The sequence below is a fragment of the Triplophysa rosa genome, linkage group LG11 (genome assembly GCF_024868665.1).
Source record: "Triplophysa rosa linkage group LG11, Trosa_1v2, whole genome shotgun sequence".
NCBI lineage: Eukaryota > Metazoa > Chordata > Actinopteri > Cypriniformes > Nemacheilidae > Triplophysa > Triplophysa rosa.
Window position 1 is genome coordinate 10,769,892 of NC_079900.1, and position 24,127 is coordinate 10,794,018.

At 40.1% G+C, this 24,127-nt stretch overlaps 1 protein-coding gene across 2 annotated transcripts; it reads right to left on the minus strand.

Moving 5' to 3' along the window:
- Window positions 1-23,410, minus strand: fbxl16 (F-box and leucine-rich repeat protein 16). 2 transcript variants are annotated; one of them, XM_057344955.1, is made up of 6 exons: window positions 23,346-23,410; window positions 8,248-8,911; window positions 6,344-6,852; window positions 4,017-4,101; window positions 3,871-3,934; window positions 1-2,678 (listed from the first exon to the last, which is right to left on the minus strand). In XM_057344955.1, the coding sequence occupies exons 1-6, from the start codon at window positions 23,387-23,389 to the stop codon at window positions 2,530-2,532; spliced, it is 1,515 nt and encodes a 504-aa protein (XP_057200938.1). In that variant the 5' UTR covers window positions 23,390-23,410; the 3' UTR covers window positions 1-2,529. The 2 variants fall into 2 exon arrangements, with proteins under 2 accessions (XP_057200938.1, XP_057200939.1); XM_057344956.1 differs by lacking the exon at window positions 23,346-23,410 and adding an exon at window positions 14,885-15,310.
- Between the last annotated feature and the right edge of the window lie 717 nt (window positions 23,411-24,127).

A 24,127-nucleotide genomic window follows, 5' to 3' on the forward strand; every position in this document is an offset into this window, starting at 1 on the left:
TTTGAAATGAAAAATGATTTTTATACAAGATTAATACAATATCCTCATATATGTCCTCAAACACTATGTGATATATTAATAATTATTCACTCTGTATTTCATCTCAAATGGTTCTGGTTTGTTATCAATGGATACATAAAGGATGAAAAGCTCTTTGATGGGGATCTTAAAAGCTGTTCTTTTCTTTGCAAGACAACCCGTTGACTGTAAATACTGCATGTTTTCCGCAAGTAATAACGTTGGAGCAACCGAACGCAGGGTTGAGTGAGCTCAGGCATGTGAACTGGTGTAGAATATTCAACATCCAATCCCAAATCACTTGATGACATTGTCTCTCAACAGACGGCCATTTTACAACAAAAATAAAAATATTTAGAAACAAATCACGAGGGGAAGAGAGCCAGCAGGGTTTGAGATGGGTCAACTCGCCCATCACCAAAAATAAGCTGCTTGGACACGATTCATCAACAAAACAAACCTGGCTTTCATTCACAAATCAACTGCGCCCTCTGCTTCCTTCAAAAAACATCTCCCCTACCTCTAAACAAACAATTATTATAAGTTGAATAAATAAATAAATAAATATGTGCAATTATGTCAATAAATTAACCCGCTACCAATGAAAAGTAAACGTAAATACACAATGATTCAAAAGATAAATTCACACAAGGTGGCGAGATCACCACCCGGGGTCTTTTCCGGATAAGGGGCCGTTTACGCTGCCAACCGTTCATTAAAGAGGCCACTATATACACGAAGAAAGATCAGCTGTGTAAGTGTAGCAGATATAGTCTCTTATCTTTAAAGCCTACAGGACTTAGGGTGGGGTGGGATAGTGTCCACTTTGAAAACGGAGATGTTGGAATTCTTCTGATCTCATCTGTGCCAGAGGGAAAGTGACTTTTATTAAGTGGCCGCGCCTTTTGGAGAGAGATTAGCTGTATGTTTGACCCCATTAGTCATTGATCTGAAGAATTCACTTCTGTACAATTTCCCGAAAAACAAAAATAGCACATATACGACCATACCTTTCCATTAATGCCCACAATAATTTGCTTAGTATTAAAAATGTTAAGGATGTCGTCATTCAAGTTGGCCATAATCTGAGACTTGGTGGACAGTATTTACCTAAAGCTCGACAGCGCAACAGACCCAGATGAAGTGAGCAGCATGATAAACTCCTGAGAGGACAAACGCAGGGTTTGAGATGGGGTGAGTGCGTAGAGGTCACGGTTGGAATAAACGGCTAGTTTCTGTACATTTCCCTGCGTAAAAAAAAATGACGTTTGGATATTGCTTTATGGGAAAGCATTCTACAAACAAAACAACTAGATGAGTCTATTGTCATAAGCTTTTGTGGGATGTTTGCACCGGCCTGCGTCTGTATTCACCACGAATGGCTGTAAACTGTATTCATCTCGTGTATTTAAAAGCAAACGCACTCATTTACTTTGGGCTAAAAGTGACGGTGTGCCCGTACTGTAATAGAACTGCCATGCTGTCGCTTTTGTAATGATTCGGCCCGGTGACAAGCAAGCATCCATGTGCAGTTTCAGTCTGTGAAGAGCCGTCATGCGAGCCCAATGCATTATGGGATCACTCGGAGATCTCATCTTCATTTGAATCCGGATTAATATTGAAACCCGCACGTAAACCACTAATATATACTGACATCAAAATGGAATTAAAACAAAACGGATGAATTAAAAAGCTATCTAACGTACAAACCACAGTCCCACAGGAAAAATGTCGAAGCTGCGTTCTTTCCAGCTGGACTCAAAATACCTGGAAAAGAGCATTCTGCTGGGACTAAAAATAACCTTCGGACTATGCTGGTTCCTCTCGAAATCGTACCTCTCGAGTCCGTACCTGGATTCCCATCTTATTGAAAGTGTCCGTCGCGTACCGTTTCACAGTCATCATCAAAAATAATACTTAAAAAAATAAGATTTAAAGAAAAAGACAACGGCATGACATAAGCGAGTAGTATTGATGTGAAATCTACATAGCTGTTCATCTCTAAAGTTCTTAAAATTTTCCTTTAATAAGACACAGAGATGAAGAGGCAGCACCACGCGTGGAAGCGAGAAACCGCGAGACAAAGCGTAAAGACCCTGCGGTGGCTCCTCTAACTCATACCTTCCCTTTTAGTTTTTGGTTGCCCTCTCTCTCTCTCTACCTCTTCTCAGATATGAGGCATCACAGACCTTCTTCACTTCGAGATAAAAGATGAGACAGGAAAGCCAGTCTCTGAGTTCACTGGAGGAACATGTTTCATGTATGTGTGGGGGGGCTCATGTTGTTAAATGAAAGATCAAGCCTCTGACGATTTGTACATTTTCGTTCTCGCTCATCAGTCGAGGCCCGTTTCAACCTCTCTTGCCCTTCCAAGTCAGTGATCTCTTTTCACCCCTCCGGAAAAATTCCCTTTCAATTTCTCGGTTCTCCCGTGGGTTCAGGATGAAGTTGGGTTTATCATCAGTCTGTAAGGAGGAAGTTTTGGTGATGTGGAGGGTGCCGGCGCCCGCTCTACTCGATGACCATGCAGCGCGGCAGATGCTGGGAGTAGTATTTGAAGAGTTCGGCTGTGGCGCCAGGGCAGTTGGTCAGTTCCAGCTCCTCCAACTCCTGGAGTTGAATCAGGCCTGATAGGCCAGTAGTGGTCAGCAGAGGGCAGCCTGGGTCAGAGCAAATGAGAACTGGTTTAATAAAAATGCAGACAGACACCTATGTTCAACAACTCACTTCCTGTTTGTAATGTGTTAGGACAACGCCATTATTTGCATTACATGAAGTGATTACCAGCCAGCTGTAACAACAGATTTATTTAAAGGTATAGTTCACCCAAAAATGAAAATTCTGTCATCATTTACTTACTCTCATGTCTTTTCAAACTGACTTTCTTTCTTCTGCAGAACATAAAAGAAGATATTTTGAAGAACGTTGGTAACCAAACAACATTGGCCCCCATTGACTTGAGACATTTTTCAAAATATCGTCTTTTGTATTTCACGGTCATATAAAGGTTTTAAAAGACATGAGAGGGAATAAATGATGAAAGAATTTTATTTCTGAGTGAACTATTTCTTTAAAGACACAGCATGGTTATGTGTTCATTAACTTGAAGGGGTCATATGGCGCGAATACGTGTTTTTCGGTGTCTTTGGTGTGTTATAAGTTGCCCATGCATGTATTAGACATTTAAAATTGCATAAATTAAAGTGTGGGAACAAAAGATGCGTTCTATCTAAAAGCGAATGCTCACCCAGACCTGCCTGAAACGCCTCGTGTAACCACACCCCCACATATCTACTTCAGTTCGTGGTATGAGTTGACTAAGACCGCCCAAATCTATACGAAAGTAAGGTGGGCGCACCTGTCAGCACAATTGCTTTGGAACCTGAAAGGCGTTACATTTCCGTCACACGCTTGCAGTATTCGACCAATCACTACGCACTGGTTAACTGGCCAATCATAGCACACCTCGCTTTTCAGAGCCATGAGCTTTGTAAAAAATCTGCGCATTTCAGAGAGGTGGGGCAAAGAGGAGATACAAACATGCACGGTATGTGGAAAATACATCGTTTTTGAACCTTAAATCGTGGATACACATTGCATTACATCTAAAACAAACGATAATATTCATTTTAGCCGTGTCATATGACCCCTTTAATGAATATTTATCTTTTTGTTTCAAAGCAATGTATTTATACTCTGACAGCATTATCTGTATTTAATGGATTAACTGAGCTCAGGTATTCACAGAAACAATCTACTTCAAAACATAACTGTGTCATTTGCTGATGGTACTTCATCACTGACAACCGTTCCACACTATTATCAGCACTGTACTTTAAGAGAAGTTTTTACCTGCTAGAGAAAGAAGGCGAAGACTCCTCATGCCATATAGATGCTGTAACCCAAAGTCCTGCACCTGGACACAAATATGGTCATTTAGCGTAATGAGACTCTTCTTCATTGGCTGAACGAGATGAATCCTGAACACTGCTGCTTACCTGACAGCACCAGCGCAGATAAAGACTTCTCAAAGTGGACATGGTGGATAAGTAACCCAGGCCTGTGTCTGTGATCCTTACACACCTGAATAGAGAAGAGTTATGTCAGACTTTGTTTTCTATAAGCAAACAATAACTGAGCCTGAAATAAATTCTTAGTTCTTAAGTCCCTTTTAAAGGCATAGTGTACCCCAAAATGAAATTTCTTTTATCATTTACACACACTCTTTCTTCTGCAGAACACAAAAGTAGTATGTTGGTAACCAAACAACAATAGGCCCTGTTGACTTTGTAAAATATCCTCTTTTGTGATTTTACAAAGAGTCATATACAGGCTGTAAACAACTAAATCATGATGGATGTAAATATTCGGATGACCTATCCCTTGAAATCCAAAAATGATGAAATTATCACTGTACTATGCTGTATTTACCAAAAATGCACATATAGCTCCATCTAGACCGAGCTAAACACATACACAGCCTTTATTGAAACCCTATGTTCATTTCATGTTTGGTGGAGTATTTACTTTAATTCATGTTACACAAAATAAAAAAGGGGTGTATCATGCTAAATTGACCCCACCGTATAACTGTTCAACCAACAACCAACAAGTTTTTAACCCTCGTGTTGTGTTCGGGTCATTTTGACCCGGGAACACCACAAGTGTTAAAGGGTTTTGAACACAGCACAAGGTTTAAAGGGATAGTACACCCAACAATGAAAATTCTGTCATGAATTACTCATTCTCAAGTTGTTCCAAACCTGTATACATTTCTTTGTTTGGTTGTACACAAAATAAGATATTTGGAAAAATGTTAGCAACTGAGTTTTCTGGGACACCACTGACTACAAAAGTAGAAAAATATTTAGTTTTTTTTGTTCTGTTAAACACAAAAGAAGATATTTTGAAGAATTTAGGAAAACAATCAGTTGTCAGCACCACTGACTACCATTTTTGACTACCCCAGAAATGTCAGTTGCTAACATTCTTCTAAATATCTACCTTTGTGTTCAACAGAACAAACACATTTTTACTAACCTAACTCTAACCATCTAACCTACCTATGCTTGTGTATGGGCGCAGGCATGTAGTGTTTCTTTACAGCACAACATCGTCATCCACTGGCCTGGCATGCATAATACAACGTCTTTATTTGTTTTCCCGAATCCGTGTAAATGCAGATTGTTTTTATAACGCTGTCAGGTGTACGTGAAACCTTTTAAAAACGTAAAAGAAAAACTTTCAGTTTTTCATCGTGTAAACGTACTCTTAGGCCACGTTCACACTGCAAGCCTTAATGCTCAATTCCGATTTTTTGCTCAGATCTGATTTTTTTGTTTGGCTGTTCACACTATTTTTAAAATGTGGCCAATATCAGATTCCAGTGTGAACTGGTGATGGTTATAAACTGAATCGCATGCGCAAAAAACAATAACACGTAACAGGCAGCACGCTTTCATACAGAATTAAGCAAGGGTCTAGTCAGCGGGTGTGTTTGACATTTAGCTGTGCTGAGCGGATTGTTCTCGCGGCGCGATTTTAGAGCATTCCCGGAGCAGTCCTCTCTCGGGCTGTGCGCATGCCGGTTTACACGTCCCAGCATGGAGTAGAACACACCTATAGCTTATGTTTAACCACCGTGTCAACACGCACGCGAGTGGTTGAAGCAGAGCGACACCAATAGTGCATTTGTCATATTGCATCGCGCCGTATCCAGTGGCAAAATTTCTTATTATAACGGATTCTATAGTCATTTGTTGCATCGCATCGTGCGGCTCACATGCGGTAGACAGTGCAAGGTCTTATGTTTATAATCTAATGCTTAATGTTTGGCAACTGAGCTGTAAAGTGCACTTCCTTCAACAGAATAGCACGTGAAGCTTTAAATTAGCTCAGAATTATGACGCAAATCGATGCAAAAGTCGCATGAATTCCGATATGACCGTTCAGACTGAGGTCGCATTGCGAAACATCAGACCTGTATCTGATTTAGGAGATCAGATTCCATCTGGTTTGTCCTGTTCACACTGTCATGCAGTAAACAGATCTGGGTCGCATATGATCAAAAAAATCGGATTTTGGTGGCAGTGTGAACGTGGCTTTTGTCCTGATTCATGATCCACTTCCTGTTCCTCTCTTGTTCCTCACTCACTCACACCTTGTATGATTCTCTGTCATCCCTTCACTGTCCATAAAGCTATGAAGTCCAAAAAATACCTTAAAAAGGCTATCAAATCAATCAGTCTCCTATTTCTGCTCTGCACTACACCCGACTACAACCAACTGAAGCTCTGTAATAGTGACATCAGCAAGATTTACTCACCGATCCAGAACCAGCTCCTCCAGCTTGTGCAGGTCACATGCGATATACTCCATGGCCATGTCGGTGATGCGCGGGCACCAGGACAGATCCAGGCTCCTGAGCTTCCTCAGGTTCTCAGCAACCAGTTCCACACCGTCATCTGTGATCTTCGAGCAGCCCGACAGGCTGAGGGAGGTGAGGTTGGGCAGGCTGTGCACCATGTTGACCACGCCGTGGTTGGTGATCTCCCAGCAGGAGTTCAGGCGCAACGTGTGGGTGGTGTAGCCCTGCTTGGCGGTGAAGTAGGCCATGGCCGTGTCGGTGACGTGGTAGGCCTGCAGGCTGAGCTCCGACAGGTTGGGAAGTAGCTGGGAAATGGCAGCGATGGCGTCGTCGGCCACGTTGATGCAGTCGCTTACGCTGAGAGAGGTCAGTCGGGCGTTTAGGCTGGACCACAGGCCCGCTTCTGTGAAGTCATTGCAGCCGGATAGTTCGAGGTGCATCAGGCCTTGCATTTGCTCCAGCATCACCTAAAAAATGCAGGATGGCATGAGTCCTTCATATTATTCATATCCTCATTCCAATTGCTAACATGCCTTATGTAGATGTATAGCCGTTCTAATGCAACCAAATAAGATTTATTCCGTGTTTGTGTATTCAATGTAAGGATGTCCTAAAAACGTATGTAGTCTATGGCCTAAATAATGCCCACCTGGAAGTTTGACCCAATTCTTGTGATAAACAACAAGCGTTTATGCATTCGGACACTTCACAATTGATGGATTGTGACCCCGCTGACCTAGTTACAATGCCAAAAAAGAGCAAGAGAGCTTTGTGCAAGTCTTCTTTTTTCATTTAAAGTTTCCATTGACATCTTATAATAAATGTGAGTTTTGCTGTCATATCTAGTACTACGTGGTCATGATCTAAAGAAAGCATTGTGTTGTGATATCTGTCCTGGCCTACATAACACACAAACAAGCCTGAGGTGCACCGACCGAACCAGCACCACAGCCTCTCTGCACATGCTGCTTTGTGTATCTGAAGGGGAAAAGGCTTGGATGCCGTCACGAACAATTTGAGAGTTCACCATGGCAACAAAAGCCCAGTCCTAGAATAGCTACAGCATTGAGACAAGTGTGATGAGAGCGATCGTCGCTGCATGTTCTCGCAAAACAATTATTTCTAACCATGTATGTTGGGCACTTCTGAGCTAATATTTAGTCACGGTTAGTCATAAGCATGGACATGTCACTTTATCTGCACGATGGGCAAATAAATGCATTGAAAAGACAACACTGGTCTGTCTGAAGGATACTGAACTATTTTTCACAGGTGGCAAATTACATTCTAAAGAATATCTACAGTACAAGTTTTATTATTTCGTTATTATTATTGACAGTGTCACATCCTGTTTGTTGTCTCGAATCATGAAAGGCACATTTTTAAGATAGCGTATTGAGTTAAAAACAGGCCCGGTACTAGGATGGCTCGACTGGGGGGCATTCATATATTGTGGTTGGGCAGATATATAATCAAAGGTCATTGCAAGCATATTTTATTTTTATTTTCTGTGATTAAATTGACAGATCATTATTTAATAATAATTATTTAATCATACAAATAAATATTTAAGTATTTCATAGTATTTCATTTTTAATTATTTTAATTGTCGGCTGGATGTGCTCCCCCGGACCCGGCCCTAGTTAAAAGCGGTTCAGCTTTGGAAACTCTGTCTAGTTTTCTAAAACAGGGCATGTGTTTATTTCTCATAAAATTTTAGGCGAAGGAAAGGCTGCACTAGTAGGTCTATTGTAATATAAAAAAATGACAAAAGTAATGTTAAAAGCAAGGCAATGTTTTTATATACCCCAGAAGAAAATATGTTGGTTGCTGTAAATATGGCACACTGTCTGGACACTTACCTCAAGTCCTGCATCTGTTATAGTCGACCTCTTAAGACTGACAGACTTGACTCCCTTCTTCGACAGAGGATAGTTGTCGATGAATTCGCAAATGTCCAAATCAGAGACACCAACCAGACAGAACGCCTGGAAGCCTCTAAGAGCAAAAGCCTGGAGGCTAACAAACTCCTTCTCTCCATTGGGCAGGATTGTGTAGAGTTCCTTGGCATGCAGGATGGGCGTCACACCTTCCCAGAACTTGGGCTGGTAGAGCACCTTCCTCCACGTCTTGCACACCTGTGCTAAAATGCACTTTTCAGTCGTGGTAAAGTACCATAAGAGCCGGTTCAGCACCTTCTCATCCAACACCATTTGCCTCTCCAGCAGAGGTTTGGAAAATTGCCTTAGGGGAGGTTTGATGGCAGTCACAGGGCTTGTGTCCAGATCGGGACCCAGCAGCGAGGCCGCTGTGGGCAGGGGTTCCAGGTGATAGGGGAGGCTGGGGGGAGGCAAGATGGTGGGCACAGAGGAGGACTGGCACAGGCGGTTCTTGGCAGCCGGAGTGCCTTTGGTGATGCTGGCCGAACCGAGGCCGTTGGGCTGAGGGGGTAGCTTGACCATTCCGTTCCGTGTCACACAGGGAGACTTGAGGTCGCTGGGAGTGGACATATTCAGCATTGGAAGCCTGTTAGAGTTAAAACATTAGTCTTGGATGCAATAAGATCTTGACAGTGAAAATAGTGCTTAAAGGAAACTACTGCGGAAACGCTGTGCACTGCAGAAATGTGATTACAGCTCATAAGAAATGTACTTAATTTTACTTAAATACTTAATTGTTTGTGGCTCAGTATGCTGAAAAATGCACAATACAAAAGAAAATAATAAACAACTGACTTCTTCAAAACACATCTAATCATTTCAATTTATAAGTGAGAACTAAAAAATATAATTGTATTAGGATTTCCTAAATGCATCAGTAAGACTTCAAGCCATGTTGTTCAGGCAATAAGAATGTAATTTTGTAGTTTTGCTGCTTTGTCTGAATGAAGCAAGAGAAAACAAAATCAGCACTGAAACAGCATTGACATTTAACCAGTTTTAAGCAATGCAAGCAAACTCCTGTGACATGTTTCATGTCTCGCAGGAAGCAAACAAAAAAATATGCTCTGAAATGGAGCTGCCTTTTTATCACCCCGTTCCACCTTAAAACCTCCATGCAGGTGTGCGTGCTCAGCTTGCTAATGGTTCAAATGTAAAATGTCAATGAGTGTTGTTTGCTTTGAGACATTTTTCTCAATAAGCCATGTCGTGACTATCTCCACAGCTTAAATGCTCATGCAGTAAAACACAATACACGGGTCAATCCAGAAGACTTAAAAGGCTACAAATTTAACTAAAGAAAAACAAAAATGTTTATTTGCATGTCAGTGTTTGGATTGTGCCACCACTAGACTTTACAGGATAAACCACATGTATGTAAAAGCACAGCTCATTTTACAGCTCTGGAAAACTAAAAGGGGGAAGCACGACAAATGAATTTCCCCAGGAAACCAAACTCTGAAGCACAGACCACAAACCCCACCCTGATTCACCCCCCACACAAGAGATAGAGCTTTCTAAGGTTACAGCATATCAGCAGGAAAATATGACAGGCAAAATCTTAAAGAGACTTTTATTAAAGCATTGTCTTACATGGCCTGAACATTAACCCATAAGAAAAGGTTATTGAGGAGAGGTTATTAAGTTCAACTTTTGCCTCTCCTAAAATAAGACACAAGTCAATTGTTTACATCCTGCAAGCGCACAAAGCTAACAAAACAACATGGATAATATCCTGTGCATTCGATCAGAGAAAATTTGATAAGAAAAGTTCATTTTGATATTTCTGACTTTTGATTAAGACAACAAAAAAAACAGAGCACAGTTTGAGACACTGTTGAGAACTCTAGAATAGACGCTACAGAATAAAACCCCGGCCTGTTTCTAAAGAGTAAAATCTGAGAAGCCAGAGACTGTCTTCATTTGCTCATCATGTAATTTCATATTTGTAATCACATTTACGCATTTGGAAGACACTTTTATCCAAAGCAACTTACAGTGCATTCAAGCTATACTTTTTAATCAATATGTGTGTTCCCTGGGAATCAAACCCACAATCTTTTGCACTGCTAACACAATACTCTACCAGTTGAGCTACAGATAAAGAGTGCATATTAAGATATACATTACGGGGCGGTTTCCCGAACAAGGACTATCTTAAACCAGGACTAGGCCTTAGTTAAATTAGGATATTTGAGTTGTGTTAAAAAACATACTTGACAAAAAACATTACTGGTGTGCATCTTGAGACAAAATAATCCCACTGATATATTTGAAGATATGCCAGTGTCAATTGTTTTCGTTTAAGAAGCCTCTAACATTTCAGTTAGTCTGGGACTAGGCTTAAGCCCTGTCTGGGAAACTGCCCCTACAAATCCAATTGTTAGGCTGCAATGAATAAAAAACTGGTAAATCTAAGAAAGCAGTCATGTATGAGTAATTCATAAAGAGGCAGTGAATAGAATATAGAGCTTTTGGTGGAAGGACCTGTTCGTGCAACTTCAGCACCAAGGAGAGCTACTGAAGTGCCTGATCATGTACAGCAGTAAGCCAGCACATCACTACACTTCAGCACTGCAGTGGAGCAATCCGGCCCACCGATATGTGCCATTTGTGTAGGCAATGCAGTTAGGAGTTAATAATATAAGTCACAAATGGAACCATTCGATAACTGACTCAATAAGGGCTCTCTGTGCTCTGAGCACTCACTCACTGGACGAGAAATGTGCTGTCAAAACAGCTGTAGCGAATGTTTCGGTGGAGAGTAACAAGTGATTTAAAAAAAATGAGGATGGTTGACATTTTCTGGACGGGGTTAGATGGGAACTCTCTGTACCCAGATATGAGCCAAGAAAGGAGCGGTGGAGGTTTGCCAAGGCACCATCCATATGCCGTCTTTACCCTCCACTTCAGCTCAAAATTAAGAGTTATCCAGACAGTAGTAATGATAATGGCTTTGAACACATAAAAAGTATTACATAATTGCTTTTAACACACTTATGACATGCAATTTTGATAATAACTGCTATAGTGTTCCACTGGGAAATGTCTTAAAGGTGGGTAATGACAGACTTTGCAGTTGAGTACTTTGGCCTGACCAAATGTAGACCTGTAAATGGTGATTTTCGCCAAAACAATAATGACTTTTGTCATTATTAACACAATACTTTGCATTCAAAATCCACTGGCTCAAATATCTGAGAGATCACATACCATGGCAGTAATGCTACTTTGTTTGTCTATATACTATAATGCTAAATTTTAGGAACAATTTAAGATTAAAATAATAACCACTTAAACATGACGAATGAGAAACAGTGCTACTCCCAGAACTAGAACAAATCAGTTCAGCTGTGGCCCGCGGAAGCATTTAAAAGAGAAAAGTGGGCAGTCTCCGTCACAGTTAAGCAGCATAGTATCTGAAGGCAGTTGAGAGCAGGACATGGAAAGGGCATGGCTGCTATCCAGATGGGTTCATAAGAGTTCATCCGGATACACAGAAGGGAAAAAGAACCTCTTAAATAATCGGGGGGGTTTAACAGCACGTGGTTAGCATGCTAAAGGCCTTTATACGTTTCCAAATAAAAGTGCCACACATACAGAACTTAGATCTAACTAGATGATTTAGGTTTAGCTCATTCTCATGCGTTAAAGGTCCATATGTTGCATTTCTAATAAACCCATATAGGCACTCATATTGGGTCATTGAAAAATTGTGAAAAGCACTTCCTCTAGTGCTGCCTTTTTCTCTCCCAAATCCTGGAGAACACAGTACTTTACCTGCAACAGAAGAATTGTTCACATTTTGTTCTTTTATATCAACTATTTTGTGATTCCTCCATTACATATTGTGTATGTCAGCCATGGGCCTCCTAGCACAAGTCATCCAGCATTTAATTCTGGATCCACAGTTTCTTCTCTTTACATTAGATTACATTAGTTATAGGCTGTGCATTTAAAGTATTCGATTTTTTATCAGTTTTTGTATTCCCTGGAAACTTAACCCATATCCCAAAGCCATTTCATGCAAGGTTTGACCTTCAATTCCATTTTGAATGAAAATGTACATTAGATTTCTACTAGGGGTCATTAAACTCAATTAAAACTGGGCACAAATACAAATAATTCTCTGAAGAGCACAAAACACAACAAACAATTCAGAATACAATATGTAATGTGTATATTTTAACAATACAATATGTGGTTCACATTATGTTAAAACATAATTTAATTCAAAATAATTTAATTTTTAATATTTCTTATATTTTATTTCTAACTCACTGTTTTTGCAGCTCAGACTTACTGTGGTAATAACTAAACAGCTTACTTGCTTGCATCTGTTTTTGGCAGACATCTTTGCAATTACACACATGCTTTAATAGAAAATGTCATTTTGAAAATCTTTTTAAAAAGAACCAAAACAGTTGACATAGGAGGAGAGGTTAACACGATATAAACAAACTTTCTGGAGTGTTAATACAACAGCTGGCCCTTCTCCTCTCTGCCACTTTGCAATCCTTTTCATTTCGCCCACAGGCCCGGCCTACTCACCCATGTTAGATGGATTTACTGACAAAACACGCAAATTCTACAAAAACAAACGAGAGAATGGAGCCCCAGCTCTTCTGCCACAGACAGACGTGTGACACTTGGCATGCACAGAGGATGGGGGTTGGGAGGAGAGAAAAACTGGGGAGATGGGGTAGCAGAATCTCCTTGGAAGGGTCCGAATTGGCCGTGCTCCTTTTAAGAGGGATTTGTATGTTCAAAGCAATCCCACAATCTAGTCGTATTCACAAACTGAGATGTGGCTAAAGAGCACTTCTGAGACATCCTTGGTGGAATTTGAAATGAAGTTTAGGAAGTTAGATGAAATTAAAATCAGTCTTTGGAAGAAGTTTGTAAGTGGGGCAATGTTAAAAATAGTCTTCACACAGCTGAGAAATTATACTGATGTGACAAATAATCTGCACCTGTTTCTGTTTTATTTCTGCAGCTCAACTTGTAGAGAGTAGTGATAATACAATCATAGGTTGAATTCAATGAAACACACATATTGGTGAAATGTAGGCTAATGTACGTTGATAAAAGGCATAAAAATAGACAGTAAATGTATTCTTAAGGGTTATTATTGGTATTCCTGATAGTATTGAAAACTAAACATGATGTTTGTATCCAGATTGTAAACAATCAATAAATCCATAAGAATTATTATACTGCTGACATTTTATACTATGGCTCTCAATGCTGTACAAATGTTGTCTCATGTGTCAGACAGGAGTCACAAAAAGAAAAAGATGCTTAAAAAGGGAATAAAGTACAAAACATGGTACTTTGAGGTGTTCATTGAGGAAAAACCCAACAGGAACAGTTTGTCTCTCTCTCTGCTTGGAGTCTTAGAGAAGGAGGCTCTTTATATTATCTCTGTGCGGATAGTGCACACTACACAGTCAACACTGAGTGGGCCTTCACACATGCTCCCGTGATCTATTAGCTGTCTGATATTAAACAAAGGAAAATAGCCTGGGTCAGTGTCAAAGGGGTTCGTGCAGATCTTAATTAAATCACTAAAATACTGAAAAGCAAAGGCCATATATAGGCCAGCGACTAAAGCGACTTGCAGTGCATTCACAGTACACTGTTCACAAGTCACCGAGTTCTCTGAGATCAAACCCACAACCCAACGCATCGCCTATGCAATGTACCAATTGAGATCGTAGCTCTGCTTTCTCTCCCACACACAAACAGTAACTCTCATTAACCTACTGATGTTTTTACATGCTGAATCCAAATACTAGGCCTAAATGCTCTTCTAAACAGGTTAAGACATTCAATCCCTGACCAGACTTGTGAAGACATCCGGTCGAGGCAATGCATCAAGAGGTGTGTTGCCACGTGCTTTCCGTGAACAAGCTTGATACACATTTAACTCCTGTCGTCATGTAACACTGCACAGATGTATCAAACAGTGGCGACATTGGCGCCAAGAGCGGAACCGTGCGTTTGTATAAACATTTAATGAGCACTACGGCGGCCTTGTTCAATTATGTAAATGTTTATCGTCGTTTATCGCGACAAACATTTGCATGTTACCTCACAATGTATTATATCTGCCTCAGAAGAGGGACAGGTGACGTCATGGACATGAGAAACATATTCAGCATCCCGTGAGCGAGACAATGGCCGTGTCTCAAAACCTAGCGAGCTGCCCACCTAAACAGCATATTTAGCGCGTCATGGATGCGTGCTGCGTTTTCAAGCATTTCAAGGAATCGGCGCGTGTTAAAATGCCCCGAAACGATGCTGTCTCGGTACTAGGCAGCGCGCTCGGTGTTGAGACACGGCCAAGAGCACCCGAACGATAATAATGTTGCAAGCATTCTCCGTTTTCGTTTCAGATCAGCACTATTGATTTTCATCCTATCACAGTTTGTTCCCCCGGGACATTTGTTATTATCAGTAGCTGTGTCCTCGAGCGTGTAGGCTATCCTTTGCGTCAAACGCCAGCTAGGCTTGACAAAAACATGCAATTGCATTGAATAACGATCGATTATCTTACCTTTCTTTCGTATGCAGCTCACCATTAATCCATGATCAGTGAAACATCTCTGCGTGGCTCGATCGCGTTTCCCACAACGTTGCAGGACGCATGAGGTAAAAATAAATAAATATACCAGCAGCCCTGCCCGTTATTTCCTTGCGGAGGTGATGATGTTGCCACAAGAGGTGTAAACCTCCCCCGATGCCACAGCCGGACGTTATCACTTCATATGTGCCTAGAAAGCGACAATAAGCGAGCGAATAAATGACCTCGCTCAAAATAACAGCATCTAATGCCCGTTCATTCTGTTTCGCCACACAAAGCTTGCCTCCCACTAGTTGTCTCTTTCTCTCTCACATGCACACGCACACAAAACAGACCAATCCCATTTAAAGAGATAGGAGCGAAAATATCAATAATGCATCGCTTCGGGCTGGTGAGCATTGAAAAGCAATCTTTTTTGCGAGCGTTGGATAACTCTTAGTCGAAAGGAAGCTGAAGGCATTGTTTTATTATGTAACCACACATTTGCATGCGTTTTGAAGAAGTGCGCATCCATAACGTAAGACGTGGATGAACGAGAGTTAGAACAAGAACGAGAGTGATGTTAGATAGTGTTTTTACTTTTCTAAACATAACGAAACAAAAACAACTTATATGTTTGGGGGTGACAATTTTGACTACACGAAAACTGAAATTTGGCTAACTCATAAAAAATACCTTTATATTTTGTCCAGTCAATAATTCAACATTGCCCTGAGCCATGGAATATAACCGACGCCCATTTTAGCTTCCGTTACATAACACTTTCACACTGGCTTCGGTTCTCAAACAAGAAGTCTGCATCTTACAACATATGCTTGGATGAAATTTCTACCAGAAATCACCACAGACAGACAAACAAAGCCTTCTCCTTACACCTTTTCATTACCAGGTCTGTCAAATGGCTGCCAGTGTGTTTCAGCGTGTGGCAGCGCACGGGCACAAGAATTCTTCCGTGCTACCTTTACTAGTTATGCATGCTGAGCGCATCCTCTGTCAGCCTCCACACGGAGTCAGAGAGCTAGAGAGCTATCTATTTATAGCCCGCTCACTTGCTCCCACCCACTCCAAGCCTCCCTCACTGGACGGGGCCTGCACAACAAACCGAGAAATCCTATATGCCTATTAGAATCCTACTCAGTCCTTCAGTATAAATAATGGAGGGATTTTGGTGTAGGGAGAAGAAGCACACACCCTCTTAATAATGCATGAGCGTAGGGGTGACTGGGCCTTGTTCTTTTGGTAAAGGTGGGGTGGTTGGGCAGATTGTGTTTAATCATATATTTGGGGCTATTGGGTTTTTGGTTTCACCAGCCATCTGGCATACTGAATGTGCAATTGTTTGTTTCTTTAGAGGGGTGCCCCTGGGATTACGTTGGTTCTTTTACATTCAGAAGGGAGCACGGTTGTCCTAAATCTAGTTCCCTTTGCATGTTTTTCTGGTTCTTTGAATGGAGGGGCCTCTCTTGCTCTCTCCGTGGCTGGCACCAATCTCATCAGTCATGACTTCATGCCATACAAAGGATTCCCTCACAATCCGGCCCCCTCCTCGCTGACTCGGTTCACCATAGGTCTATAGAGCTTTAACTACAGGACTAGGAAATCCTATAAAGATGTGATTACTCTGGATTATGGGACGACATTTATGGTTCAAACTATGTCAATAAAAATATGGTATGTGAGAGTCCAGGTTTTATGGATGACGTCAATTGTGATAGAACATAATGATGTAATTAGCATGCACCATGTTTGATATTTCTTTCAGTTGCTTTGGTTACTGGATTTATTCAGTGATATTGCAAGACTGTAAAAGTGTTTGACTTCAGTTGCTTGTTTTGTCAGTTGGACAATTCGAGTCACACCTGTAGGTTATATACTACAGTTGTGCTTCCCAAACAACGAGTGTGTGAAAGTGGCTTATGTGTGTTTGGTATAATTTAGGAAAATGTTCACATTGTAAATGGATTGTACACTCTTACAATCTATAAAGAACCTTTAAAATCGAAGAATCTTTCTGTTTCACAAAAGGTTCTTTGTGGCAAAAAAGGTTCTTCAGATTATAAAAAGGTAAAAAAGAGATGGTTCTTTGTGGAACCAAATATGTTTTTCATGACATCTCCGTAAAGAACCTTTTAAGCACCCTTATTTTTAAGTGTGTAAATCATTTCGGATTAAAGTGTCAAATGCAAAAAGAAAAATGCAAATCTAAATGCAAATCCAAAAAAGTTGCACCTTAGGTGACAAAATGGTGGCTGGATTGTTTACATTAAAGCAAGAATCTGTGACACCTGGCAAACTGTGGCAATGCTTTGTTCGCTTTGGCAGTCAAATCAAACCACCAACGGTAAAGTGTGGTCAGGAGAGTTGTGATAACAGAGTAAATCTGAGAACGAGTTTGACAATCTGTGTGTGGTAAATTTCCCTAACCAGATCATGCATCCACAGGATATTTTAGATAAACATGAAAATTACTGCAACTGTTTCCATTAAGCACATTTTATGAGTCTGCAGCTAGACAAAGAAGTCATTCCCAGTGCAATACCAAGGACTCCACACCCCAAAACATTAAATTCAATATCCCATTCACAGAATACTAGTCACAACTGATCGTGTACATCTGTGCAGAAACTGAACAGCCCAGCTGTGTTGTTTGCTTGTTTTGAATGATCCTCAGTGGGACCGAACAACTATCCATTAAATCTCTTTAAGGGTTTTGAATGTAAGTGTGTTTCATTCTGAGGACTAGAGAATAACATCACTGAATCACTTTCTCTAAGAGTCTGTTTTCTCGGTTATGTTCAAAATTATAGCATACTTTGTGTAGCTTTGCAAAGCAAAAATGTTTATTTCAAGTAAACACATGACATTCCCTTTCCTTCTGTGGAGTTCCAAAGCCTATAGCTCCCATTTCATGAAAGTGAATTGGGACTGAATCTTTCAAACTCGAAAAAATAAATAAAATGAAATAATAATAATTTTTATCAATATAAATAAATAATTATTATTTTATAAACATTTTTTATTATTATTATTATTGTTATGGTTATTATTGTCATTATTATTATACAAACCCGATTCCAAAAAAGTTGGGACACTGTACAAATTGTGAATAAAAAAGGAATGCAATAATTTACGAATCTCATAAACTTATATTTTATTCACAATAGAATATAGATAACATATCAAATGTTGAAAGTGAGACATTTTGAAATGTCATGCCAAATATTGGCTCATTTTGGATTTCACGAGAGCTACACATTCCAAAAAAGTTGGGACAGGTAGCAATAAGAGGCCGGAAAAGTTAAATGTACATATAAGGAACAGCTGGAGGACCAATTTGCAACTTATTAGGTCAATTGGCAACATGATTGGGTATAAAAAGAGCCTCTCAGAGTGGCAGTGTCTCTCTCAGAAGTCAAGATGGGCAGAGGATCACCAATTCCCCCAATGCTGCGGCGAAAAATAGTGGAGCAATATCAGAAAGGAGTTTCTCAGAGAAAAATTGCAAAGAGTTTGAAGTTATCATCATCTACAGTGCATAATATCATCCAAAGATTCAGAGAATCTGGAACAATCTCTGTGCGTAAGGGTCAAGGCCGGAAAACCATACTGGATGCCCGTGATCTTCGGGCCCTTAGACGGCACTGCATCACATACAGGAATGCTACTGTAATGGAAATCACAACATGGGCTCAGGAATACTTCCAGAAAACATTGTCGGTGAACACAATCCACCGTGCCATTCGCCGTTGCCGGCTAAAACTCTATAGGTCAAAAAAGAAGCCATATCTAAACATGATCCAGAAGCGCAGGCGTTTTCTCTGGGCCAAGTCTCATTTAAAATGGACTGTGGCAAAGTGGAAAACTGTTCTGTGGTCAGACGAATCAAAATTTGAAGTTCTTTTTGGAAAACTGGGACGCCATGTCATCCGGACTAAAGAGGACAAGGACAACCCAAGTTGTTATCAGCGCTCAGTTCAGAAGCCTGCATCTCTGATGGTATGGGGTTGCATGAGTGCGTGTGGCATGGGCAGCTTACACATCTGGAAAGGCACCATCAATGCTGAAAGGTATATCCAAGTTCTAGAACAACATATGCTCCCATCCAGACGTCGTCTCTTTCAGGGAAGACCTTGCATTTTCCAACATGACAATGCCAGACCACATACTGCATCAATTACAACATCACAGCTGCGTAGAAGAAGGATCCGGGTACTGAAATGGCCAGCCTGCAGTCCAGATCTTTCACCCATAGAAAACATTTGGCGCATCATAAAGAGGAAGATGCGACAAAGAAGACCTAAAACAGTCGAGCAACTAGAAGCCTGTATTAGACAAGAATGGGACAACATTCCTATTCCTAAACTTGAGCAACTTGTCTCCTCAGTCCCCAGACGTTTGCAGACTGTTATAAAAAGAAGAGGGGATGCCACACAGTGGTAAACATGGCCTTGTCCCAACTTTTTTGAGATGTGTTGATGCCATGAAATTTAAAATCAACTTATTTTTCCCTTAAAATGATACATTCTCTCAGTTTAAACATTTGATATGTCATCTATGTTGTATTCTGAATAAAATATTGAAATTTGAAACTTCCACATCATTGCATTCTGTTTTTATTCACAATTTGTACAGTGTCCCAACTTTTTTGGAATCGGGTTTGTAGTTATTATTATTTAATATATTTTATAAACCATTTTTATACGTTTTTTATTATTATTATTATTAGGGATGTAACAATATTATCGATATTGTGTTATCGCAATAGCAAAATTGTCTCAATATTATTGTGGTCACATGACTGTATGAAACGAAAGGTCTTCCGGGCCCTAACATATAGAAAAATAATAGATGTTACCTTTGTCGAGGTCTATCTGGTGCAATTATTTTATTTTATAAAAGGGATTTTTAGGTCATTTGACCCATTTCATACTATAACTCATACCTCTAAGCAACAGTTATGATTAGAGAATGAAGAAAAGTGGCACATTTCCAAGTCATCGTTTGTCATTTTAAATACCGCAATAAGCATCGTACCGAGGTATTATCGTACAGTGAGGTTTATCCCTAATTATTATTATTATAAACTAAGATATGTGTGAAGTATAGTTAAGCACACTTGAGAGATTAAACAGTGGCATTATTTATGAGGCAGGATTTTACATTATGTTTTTATGTAGTATGGGTCAACAACAACCAATCAGATTTCTCTCCAGCCAAGCCTTGCTCTTCATCCAGATGTCTCCATAGGCCTGTGACCTGTTCTCTTCTGCAATCCTCTGGATTCAAGTACACCTTAAATCCACCCAGGGATAGTAACTTGTTGCAACTATCAATAGAATAATACAACAATTCATACAAGGGCACTGAGTGTATAAATCAGACTGTTATCAGAGTTCATCCGTCTTCAATGTGTACCATGTAAATTAATGCCAGAGTAGGCGGATTTGGGAAATAAAAGGATGTTGCGTTGCGTCGCGTCACATCGCTCTGTGTGACATAACATTATTTCGATTCTCAGGCCCTTGTACTTTCACCATGACTTAGAGAGTGATCAGCCTACCAGTCCGGCAACATGCTGCACTGCGGATGACTCAGCCACAGCTGTTGCCATAGAAACCAGCCTCCTTTGCAATCAGTCTCTTAGTAACAGTGTTGTTGCCAAGTAACCGTATGTGTGAGTGTGTGTGTTTATTGAGTTACATTCAGATTTATATGTGAGGGCTTGTGAATCATTGCATTGCCATTATCGCCCGCTCTGATCGCTCTAAAGACCCCTGGCCCGCGCAATGAACACGTAAACAAAGAACCGTTGCATAAACATCAAACTTCAACATATGATTATTGTCTAAACAGAGAGAGTGGATAAAGAAAAGATTCATTAATTTACCTAGAAAGAAACAGTTCATGGTTGGCTGTAATATAAACCGTTCTATATAAATATTTGAAATCTTTAAACAAAGGCAGATGTTGTTTTGTTTTTGTTGTGCTGGGTTGTCTGCACACCCAGACGGTTTACACATCTTTTGGCACAAAATCTGTATTGCTGGACACTCAACAGTCCACACACCCCCTTACTGTCATGCACCTCTACGTGATGTTAACAACATGCATACATGTGTTCTGTTTAGCAGATTGTGAGGGTGGCGTAATTATAGTCAAAGGAAGATCCAGGAGCAGGAGCCCCTGTAAACAAAGCAGATCTAGCAGCACTCGGTTGTTCATTCATACCGGCTGCAGCCCATCCACAAACCGCTCCACCTACAACAGGAGCCCCTCTCCAGCACGACTGACGTCAGCGATGACGCACGAGGCCCGGAGTGGCCCGCAGATCAAAGGCAGGCACACGCGCGTCTGAAAGGAAGTATTTTTAGTCGGCGGTGAGAGAGGGGGGTGGGGGGTGGAGGGGGCTTGTCTTTGTCTAACCCCCTCAAACAGCATATGTGTGGTGTGCGGAAGTGCTCCTATATTCTCCTTCATGTCTCATTCTGTCTCTCTCCGTCTCATGAATCCTCTCCACTACCTGCTGCCCACATGGACCACATCCAGTTTAAGGAGACATAATACTGACGCTCCCTTATCATTTTTTCCTCTACATCTGTAGGAGATTTAACATTTTCCATCCAGTGCTCGAATCGCTCTGATAGGATGGGCAGAGCACACAGTTTGGTGTCCTGATGGTTTATCAAAAGCCTGTAGTGTGAGTTGGGCTGCATGGATACACACGGGGTTGTTGTTTATCATCACTGAACTGAACAGAATGGGGACTGCTGAGAGTGTGCATTGGGGTGTCTGAATTTATTATTCGTCTATTAAATGACTCCATTTATTCTAGTGTGTTCTGTACAGCTGCAGCATTTGCACAAGCACATGTGTCTAAAGTGGGAAGTGAACCCTGTGACAGCATTATATCTTCATATACTTATTACTTCATATACAAAAATTAAGAGACCATTTAAAATTTTCATTCAACCAGCATTTCTAGATGTATTGTGGCTATTCCAGTCCAGTGTCTGTTAAATTACAACAAAATCAAACCTCAGGAGTGACATTAAGTCATCCAACAGCAATTTGAAAGACTAACAGCATGACAAGACACATGAAAACTGTGATAAAAATAAAGTTTATCACATAAAAATAATTGTTGGACATCTTTAAAAAGTGGAGATATCTGTTTTTGCCAATGAACTCTTTACTTGCTTCTGCATTCACAGAAATTCAAATAAACTAATGTTGATTAAAAAAAGTCAGTGAATATGATATCCATCAATCTTTTTACTCAATTAAGAAACTAAAAAGGGTCCACTTGTGCTTTTAGGGGGCGCATACTGATTTCAGTGGCGGTTCTAGACTACTGTAACTGGGGGGGCCAGGCAGGGGCCACTTATGCTTTTAGGGGGCACACTAACATGTGTCATGAATAATTTTCAGTCATTTTTCACTGTCATGTATTACTGTTTTCTCTAGAAGTAAACTTATAAGCTAATAAAACAAGTTCAGCTCAAATTAAAATTTGCAGCTAATTTGTTTCACAACACATTGTATATAGTCAAAATAGCAATGACAACAATAATAACATTTAGGCACTTGTCTGCATCTTAAATGTACATACATGAATGAAAAACTACCCACAAACAAGATATCCAAAAATCAACTTAAGCATTCATCTAAACATGAGTCACATTATCACGTATTTCCTTTACACAAAAAAACATGAATTTCAAAATTTTCACAGATGATATATGTGGTTTTGGCACACTTTCATGTGAATGCCATGTTAACTAAATACTCATGTAAAAACTCATGTTTTTCACATGGAATTTCAGGGTTACAAAAGTTGTCTCTCTGCACAACTAAATCACCTTGCTGATGGGTCCTCTGTTTTTCTGGACTTTCTTCAGTTCATTCTCTAAGCTTTTGTGCATTTCTGACTCTTTTTCAGAAGCATCTTCTTTCTCCAGCCTTGACTGACTATTATCTTTAGTTTTCTTATTAAAAAAGGACATTATGTCCTTAGGATTTTTTCTCTTCATTTTAACTGCAAATGGGAAAATTATGAAAATGTGTAAATGAAAAGAGGACTCTCAAATACAATGTAATATACATGACAGTATAGAATAAGCTGTATTGATTATTTGAACTCTGCTAATTCCTTGGGAATGACAGACCATTTATTTTAATTATACGGCAAAAGTGCATTTTATCAAACATTCACCCCAATAAATGTAAGTTGCATTTGATCATTACGTTAACAAATAAAATGTCTTTAGTGTGTTACACGTTCTCTGGCAACAGCTGATTCTTTGTATAGGCACGAGTCACGACTGCTTTACATGTAGATTTAACGTGCGCAACACCGGAAAATATAGGTCAGTATTTTAACATGATGTGTAATGATAGGCATTTTCATTATATTTTTACAAAATATTTCCATTACCTGTATGATGGACGTAATCTCGTGAAGGCGCACAGACTCGACATAGTTTGCGTCTTGCTGCGTAATCTTCCTTTTGGCACAAAACACAAGCATCATTACTGCCACTCGCAGGACAAACTGTGCATTGCACCCGGAATTGCTCGGTTGTGGTAAAAAATTCCAGAAACGATTCCAGATTTAGGGGGACCAGTGGGGTGGCCAAGTGTGCTGACACAGGGGCACTGGCCCCCCTAGAACCGCCCCTGTATAGAACCAGTGTATACTCAACCAGCACAATCATTTAAAGACACCGTGCTTTATGGTTTCATTATCAGATCTTGTTTATTATAGCACATTATATATTTTTATGCATTTTTATGTTTATCAGCAATATCATATTCGTTTTTTACAAAGGCCTACCGTGGTGAATTATTACCACATTTATGTACCATGATATTTACATAATACTCAAAGATATGTAGACTCAAGGCTGACTTCAGAATCAGGGGCCGGTTGCTTAAACTGGTCCAGGGCCCAGTTACATAAACTGCTTAGACTAGTCTTACAAGTTAGTCATCCAATTTTTTTCTTCAAAACTGGTCATAACATATTTAAGTCAGTGACATAAAAAGGTAGATTGGTCTAATTAAAATCTAAAAAGTAAGACTTTTTAATCCTAACTAATTGCTGGTCAGTGAGACTAGTGGTTAAGACACAGTCTTAACTTTGCAGCTATGTTTATGCAACTGGCCCCAGAATGTTGATTTCAAGACTAAGATTCTTTTCATTCGAACTGACGGATA